General features: G+C 56.7%; 1 protein-coding gene across 2 annotated transcripts; it reads right to left on the bottom strand.

Annotated features, from left to right (window-relative positions):
• Positions 1-6,461: 6,461 nt before the first annotated feature.
• On the bottom strand, positions 6,462-7,682 carry LOC142363145 (40-kDa huntingtin-associated protein-like). 2 transcript variants are annotated; one of them, XM_075435816.1, is made up of 2 exons: positions 6,841-7,682; positions 6,462-6,792 (listed from the first exon to the last, which is right to left on the bottom strand). In XM_075435816.1, exons 1-2 carry the CDS (start codon positions 7,680-7,682, stop codon positions 6,612-6,614), a joined length of 1,023 nt encoding a protein of 340 aa, XP_075291931.1. In that variant the 3' UTR covers positions 6,462-6,611. The 2 variants fall into 2 exon arrangements, with proteins under 2 accessions (XP_075291931.1, XP_075291930.1); XM_075435815.1 differs by having other exon boundaries at positions 6,462-7,682.

Genomic DNA, 7,682 nt, shown 5'->3' with positions numbered 1-7,682 from the left:
AAATCCTTGCAATTGCTTCTTTGTTACCAGTCCAGGTATTTCTACAATAGCCTGGACCCGTTCTGGGTCTGCTAATCTTTGTCCTTCTTTTAATATCAATCCTAAATATTTTACTTCCTGCTGACACACCTGAAGCTTAGAAAGAGATCCACAGTTATGTTTTCCTGCTAAAGCAGTACACAGACAAGTAATATCAAGTATAAATAAATAGATTTCCAGCAATCTTCGTACGTCTTGCTGGCAACTAACAAATGATCTACATATTCTACAAGCACAGACCTCCAGGTAAGATAATATCTTTCAGTTTTTCTCCTTGCCACCCTGGCATGCGATTGTTAAAATAGTTCTGGATGTCAAAGGCAGCTTGGGCCACAAACACACCTGCTGCCACTTCATTATCAAAATTCTGGAGAGTCATTCCCCCAGACCTCAACAAAGCCTGACACGCTCTTCCCCAGTAGTCGCTGGGGTGTTCCTATGGCCTCTGTCTACATTCCTGTGCTTTACTTCAATTTACTCTCATCTCCTCCAAAGCTCTAATCACATTTATCAGATTTCTAACCACCGTTTGGCAATTCTCGCTATCCGTTCGATTATTATAACCCCAAGTGGGATCACCCTGAGTCCAGGCGGCCCAATTTCGACCTCCCTGTAGCGTTAATTCCATATTCTTTTGAACTATCTTTCTGTCTGGACAGAACAATTCTCTCAATAACAGATTCGGGAAATTAATTCTGGTGGAATCTTCTTTAAGATAATCACTGAAAGGATTCTTCATGCCAACCCTGGGATCCTGGAGCAGCTCGAGCTGTGTGCCTCCATAGAGGGATTCCGAAAAAAGAAACCCCTGAGCAATTCTACCCTTACAATCTAAGTTGCCCACTCCTCACGTGACGGTTCTGACCAGTAGTAGTCTTAGGGTCCGGGGTCTTCCTGTCCTTCATTGAATCCCTTCACTACCTCCAGGCGGGCCGTTTCTTCTCTTATCTCTAAGGTTAGCGTGTCAGCTGCTGATGGTAGCGGCCTTCCTTGCTTCCTTATCTTCCAGCTCAAACTGACTCTGGGGCCGCCTTCTACTTGGCTAGGTAAAAGTCCAGCATACCCAGGTAAAAGTTCACAGCTTGCAGCCTAAGGGTTCAGCAAACTTAGCTGCTAATGCTAAGCAAGTTACGCTAAGCAAGCTCAGCATAAGCAGTACAGCAAATCACACAACGGGCTTGCAGTGAGTGGAGAAGATCAGGGCAGTCAGCACCAGAAGCAGAAGAGAGCCAGCTAGGAGGACCATGTTTTGCAGCTGCACACAGTGGGACCTGTGGCCCAGATTTCTTCGGTGGGAATCCCTGGGGAGCCTGTAAATTCAGATTAGGATGAGAAAACAATGGACTAGGTCGGGGGCCTAGAAGATCACGGGGTGCCTCACTGCATTCAGCACCAACAGACGTGCCCATTCAGCACCAACAGATGTCCCTGCTCAGGTGCTCTCTTCAGCATGCTGCTGCCCATTTCTGTTATGTGCTGGCAACTTTTTCAGAGAGTGGTGCCCGTCTGCCCAGCTGCAATACCTGCATACATCCCCCATGTCTAGCTCAGGGTGGGGGCTGCATGCTGGGGGCTCTCCATCCGGCACGGGAGAAGCCGGAATTAGAACCAGCCCTGGCCCACGGCTTCTCTGGCTGGAGATCAGCATCGAAGCACCTCGCACACATTGGACTGCAAAATAACCTGTTTGGGCTATACTAGAAAGGGGTGGCAGGGATGTGTTTTGTCTTCCTGGAGTCACCAGATAGCTGCGTGATCACTGGATCACCCAGCCCAGGCAATCCTGGCGACTGAGCCATGAAAAAGAGTAAGATCTGCGATGCCCGGGAGGATTCGGCCAGGCAGCCCCGGCCACAGCAGGGCTCTTTGCAGGGTGGTGACGAGGCAGGCCATCCCCTGGCCGAGAGGCAGACGGCTTTGTGCTGGTCCAGCCCTTTCCTGCACAGGTCTGTCTGTGGCTTGGGGGAGGCTGCGATGCATCTCAGATCCGTGTCGCACTGGGAGGAAACAGCGTCCGGTCTCCATTCCCCACAAGATAAAGGTCAAGAGATGCTTCCAGTAATGGATGCCAGAGCTTGGCAGCTCTGCCACATCTGCCCACAGCCCCTTCCTTCCCAGTGCTCTCGCTCAGCACAGCCCCTTCACTGCTTCCTGGGTGGCTGGAGAACATCCAGAGCTGCTCAGGGCTGGTTGGTGAAGGCTGCTCAGTCGCCTGCAGAGATTTCAGCCGTTTCTCTTTGAAAAGGATGCAGAGGGGGCTCTGGTGCACACAGCTTCTTCTCTGATGTAACCCTGTGTCACTGGACAACTGTGCCACAACACACACCCTGTTTCTGGAGGCAGGATGAGCCTGAGCATCCACTGGCAGAGGCAGGGACTGTGTCCCAGCTTCACCAAGCAGAGCTGGGTAGCAGCCCTGAGAGAGAAGGCAGCCAGGACCATACAGAGCAGCCAGTCCTGTACGACTGACCACACCCGCATCTCAGTCAGCTCCTGGGCAGGCTTGTGGTCCTCACCAATTTTGTGTTGCCAAAACCCCCTGCTCTTGACTAAACCCCATCAGTCCCTCACCCTGAGAGGTATTTAAGCTTCTGCTAGTCAGGCCCAGCCTGGCGTGCCGTGGTAGCCACGGGCAGAGGGTGCAGACGTCTGCCCTTGTCCAAGGGCATCAACATGGGGGACTGGGCCAGTTCCTCTGTGTTATAGTTTGGCTGTGGCCGGCAATAAAAGGGCCACGCGGCCGCTCTGCCGTCCCTCCCCCCGCTGGGGTGGGGAAGAGAATGGAAAGAAACAGGCAAAAACTGGTGGGTCGGGATAACGGCAGTTTAACAGAACAGCAAACAAAGGGAACAGGAACAACAACAACGATACCGATAAGGAGAATACACAACACAAACCACAGAACGCAGAGAGCCGCTCTCACCACCCGCTGCACGTGCTCCGGAGCCGTGACTGCCTTCCTGCCGCCCAGCTCCCCCCAACCAGAACACAGCATGACAGCACATGGTATGGAACACCCTGCTCTGTTTGGCCAGGTTGGGTCAGCCCGCCCAGCTGTGTTCCCTCCTGGCTCCTGGTGAAAATTAACCCTGTCCTGGCCGAACCCAGGACATTATCCACCCATTATTCTATACCATCTACGTCATGCCCAGGTCCCCCATTTCACCGTTGATCACCACCACTTCTCCTGTCTCCAGATATCATTCCCTTAGTCTATGGATCATCACTCGAAAGTGTCCATTGAGGTCATTTAATCCATGACTTCGGGCTCCATCTGTCGTAATGGTCTTCCATGGCAGGAGAGGTGATGTGTGGCGATGGGCGGTCGCTTGCTGCATCCGGAGCTCACGGCTGATGTATCTGGTGCGGCCCGTGCCCACAGTCTGCAGGCTGGAGATGTCGATCTTGATGAAGGTGCTGGGTGCCAGTTGTTGAAAACCAGGTCCAGTCCCATCATCGCTGTGCTCTGCTAGGTTTCATCAGAAAGTCCATCCTTCTTTAGTCTGGGCGATTCTTACTATGATACTACTGATACAACATACAACAATTATAGCAGTAATAACACACAGTGACAGGGTTATTTAACAGTTAACTTTATACATTTTATTTCTTGACTATTCTCACCCAAAACCAAATCCCCATGAGGTACACATTGGACTTCCCCATCCTTCTGCATTACCCACCAGTTACACCCAGGTCCTTGAGCAAAAGCAATCCCGCGGATGGGCTTACCTTTGCCCAAGGCAGGGCTAACCCAGACTGTCTTCCCTAACATGTTCCGCATGTGCACTACGGGGACTTTATCCCCTTCTGCAGGGTGCTGAGGTTTTCACTGGGCAGAACCAGCCCGGTTGGTGGATCCTCTGGTGTTCACCAACCAGGTGGCCTTTGCTAAATGAGTATCCCAATTTTTGAAAGTCCCACCCCCCATTGCTCTCAAGGTGGTTTTTAGCAGCCCATTGTACCGTTTGATTTTTCCAGAGGCTGGTGCATGATAGGGGATGTGAGTCCCATTGTCCGACTCGGTCCTTTCGGGAGTGCCATGTCGCCACAGGACTTGCTTTTCAAGGCGCAGGAGTCCAAGTCTCCACTCTCCAGTAGATTTTCTCACTGGCCATATGCGACTATTAAAGGCTGAGCGAGTTTTGCTGATCACTCCTTGACTCTCCAGTTGACGGATCAGCTGATGAATGGGGAGAAGGGAGTCTCGGTTGGTACGATACTGTCGCCGGTGCACCGTTGTGGTCGCGATTGGCACCTGTTGTTCTTCAACCCTCAGCAACCCCACAACGGAAGGATCCTCCAAGAGACCAGGCAAAATAGACAGCTCTTTGATTTCTTCTGTCTCCAAAGCAGCTATGCCAAAAGCCCACCGATACCCCCTTGCGTCCTTGAAATACCCTCTCCTGAGATAGTCTATCCCAAGGAAGCACGGAGCCTCGGGGCCGGTTACAATGGGGTGCCACTCCTGCCCAGTGAGGCTCACTTCAGCCTCCAATACACTCAGCTCTTGGGACCCCCCTGTCACTCCAGAAATGCAAATGGACTCTGACCCTTTGAAATCTGATGGCATTAAAGTACACTGGGCACCGGTGTCCACTAGAGCTTTATACTCTTGTCGATCTGACGTGCCAGGCGATCAAATCCACACCGTCCAATAAATGCGGTTGTCCCTTTCCTCCACCTGGCTGGAGGCAGGGCCCCTCTAATCCTGGTCAGAGAATTTGCTGCTCACCTGCTGTAAAAATGACTTGGAGGTCCCTCCAGAGGATCAGAATCAAGATCAAACTGTCTACCTGGTCTGGAGAGCTGACTGCTGGAAAGCGGAACGGCATTTTTCCTAGCAGAATCCCCTTTTGTGCTTGTTTTACCTTGCAGCTCACGCACTCCTGCCTCTAGGGTTGAGGTAGGTTTTCCATCCCACTTCGTCATGTCCTCTCCGTGGTCACGCAGGTAGAACCACAGGGTGCCCTGTGGTGTGTAGCCTCTGTATCCTCTCTCCTGAGCAGAGGAACGCTTGCCCCTAATAGCTGAGATGCTGGCTCAAACAGGTGGGGAGTAGGACATATGCTCTTTGAATTGCTGGAACTCCTGGGACAGTTTCTTCACAGCTGAGACGAGGGAGGGAGAGAGACTTTCTTCATATTGCCAGAGTCAGACAGCCACCTCATCCACTGCTGCTGCCTCTTCACCTCTCCAGTACACTACTGCCAGTGAGTTGGCATACGAGGATGGTGCGCTCCGCACAAACTTCCTCCACATGGATCGTGTGCACTGGATTTCATCTGGGTCTGGGGGTAACTGCTCATTGTCCGGGTCATAGCAAACCAGCTCCCGCACAGCTAATTCCCTCAGGTACTGAATACCCCTTTCCATATTGGTCCACTTGCCAGGATAACATACAACATCCTCACTGAAGGGGTACCTCTCCCTCACGCCTGACGGAAGTCTCCTCCAGAGGCTGAGGACTTGTGCCTTTTTTCCAATGGCCTTGGCAATGCCCCCTTCCCTGGCCAGGGATCCCAGCTGCTTGGCTTCCTTGCCCTCTAACTCCAAGCTGCTGGCCCCGTTATCCCAGCACCGCAGCAGCCAGGTGACAATGTGTTCGCCAGGGTGGCAGCTGAAATCTTTCCGCATGTCTCGCAGCTCGCTCAGGGACAGGGTGATGATCTCTATCTCCTGCGATGACCCTGGCTCATTGTCATCCCTCCCAGAGCGATCCGATTTCTTTGCATCTTTCTTTAGTTTTACAGGAGCAACTGCTGCCGGCACAGGTTGGTTTTGGGGCTCAGCTGCAGTCCCTGCTGCCGGAGCTGGAGCAGCCGCCATGCCCGCCGGGGAAGCCGGGGCAGCCCCATTAGTTGCAGCAGCAGCAGTGGCGGTGCCGGGTGGGGGGGCTGTGACTGCTTGCTGGGCTGGAGCAGCTGCAGGGCCGGCTGGGGGGGCAGCGCCAGTCGCAGTGCCTGCCGCTTCATTTCCCCCCACCTTTTCCCCTTTAGAGCCCTGAATCATGTTGAAAAGGGCTCGGTAGGTGTGGGCCAGACCCCAGCACGTGGTGGTGATTTGTGTCTCTCTGGAGTTCCCAGGGTGGCGGCACACTTTTTGCAGATATTTTACTAGTTTGTCGGGATTCTGCACTTGCTCAGGGGTGAGTTTCAAAAACACCGGGGGTGCCCACTGCCCTAGATACTTACCCATGCTATCCCACACCCCCAGCCACTCACGCACGTGCCCCAGATGATACCCTCCTACCAACAGTCTTCCTCTCCACAAAGCCCAGCCAGTTCTTTAAGAACAGTCTGGTTCTACCTCAAATGGGCCCTTTCGCTTTGGGATGACACTTTTTGAGCACGGCAACTTTCAAGACGCACAGCGCGTAGTTTACTACACCGCCAGATAAATGAGGAGATGCACACATTCGCTCAGCAATTATTACTGGCTTCTGTTACAGAATTCAGACCACAAAGAAGTACCAGACTAGAGGATGCGCTGACACAGGCTGTGGCTTCAACAACAAGTCCCCGCCCGGCCCAGTGGAAGCACGCCCAGGCCCCTCCATGCCGGCGCAGCGCTCAGAGGCCCTGTCCGGCGGGGCTGAGCATCTCTTGCAGCACCAGGTGCAGCAGGTGGTTCTGCTCGGCGCTGAGCAGCGGCCACAGCTCGGCCTGCAGCGCCTGCAGCGCCTCCGCGTCCTTCTCCTGGCACGCCAGCACGGCCGACTGCAGCAGCAGGAAGAGCTCGCCCGGCAGGTAGCTCGCCGCCGGCGGCAGCCCGCCGCCCGCCCCGGGGCCGGCCCCGGGCCCCGGCCCCGCGCCACCCTCCGGCGCCTCCCAGCAGTACTGCTCCAGCGTCCGGGCGTGCTCGGGCAGCAGCTTGGCGGGCGGCGGCTGCAGCAGCAGCAACAGCAGCACCCGCGACACCTCGCAGCGCGCCAGCACGTCCACAAAGGCGCCGCCAGGCGCGCACCCGACGCCGCCCGGCCCGGCCCCGGCCAGCGCCTGCGCCCGCGTCAGCGCCGCCAGCGCGCCGGCGTAGTCGCGGCCCAGCAGCAGGCAGGAGGCGCGCTCGGCCAGGCAGCGCAGCGCCTCCAGCGGCAGCCGCGCCGCCGCCAGCAGCTCGGCCGCCCGCTGCAGGTGCGCGGCGGCGCGGGCGGGCCGGCCCGTGTCGCGCAGCGCCGCCGCCAGCTCCAGGCACAGCCCGGCCGCCAGCGCCGGCTGCCCCCGCTCCAGGTGCAGGCGGGCGGCGAAGGCGCCGCAGCTCTGCGCCGCCGCCACGTGCTCGCCGAAGCCGCCGCGCAGCCCCAGGCGCTGCCGCAGGTCCCGCTCCTGGCGCAGGAAGAGCCGCGCCGCCTCGGCCAGGGCGGCCGCCTCGGCGGGCCCGTGGAAGAGGCTCTGCGCGCAGCGCGCCACGGCCAGCTGGCACCAGGCCGCGTAGGGCAGGCTCTCCTGGGCGCGCAGCTCCCGCGCCAGCGCCGCGAACTGCTCCGCCGCCTCCGCCACGTTCGGCTTCCGCAGGAACCGCCGCCGCAGCTTGGCCGACACCAGCCGGTACCGCGACAGGAAGTCCCCGTCCCCGCCGAGGCCCGGCCCGGGGCCGGAGCCGCCCGCCCCGCTGGCGCCGGAGCCGCCCGCCGCCGACAGCAT

The sequence above is a fragment of the Opisthocomus hoazin genome, chromosome 14, assembly GCF_030867145.1.
Source record: "Opisthocomus hoazin isolate bOpiHoa1 chromosome 14, bOpiHoa1.hap1, whole genome shotgun sequence".
In the NCBI taxonomy this organism is placed as follows: domain Eukaryota; kingdom Metazoa; phylum Chordata; class Aves; order Opisthocomiformes; family Opisthocomidae; genus Opisthocomus; species Opisthocomus hoazin.
This window is presented reverse-complemented; position numbering and strand designations above follow the sequence as displayed.

Bases quoted from the DNA above. Each gene is read 5' to 3' on its own strand.
- LOC142363145 (XM_075435815.1), bottom strand. From the start codon at position 7,682: ATGCTGTCGGCGGCGGGCGGCTCCGGCGCCAGCGGGGCGGGCGGCTCC.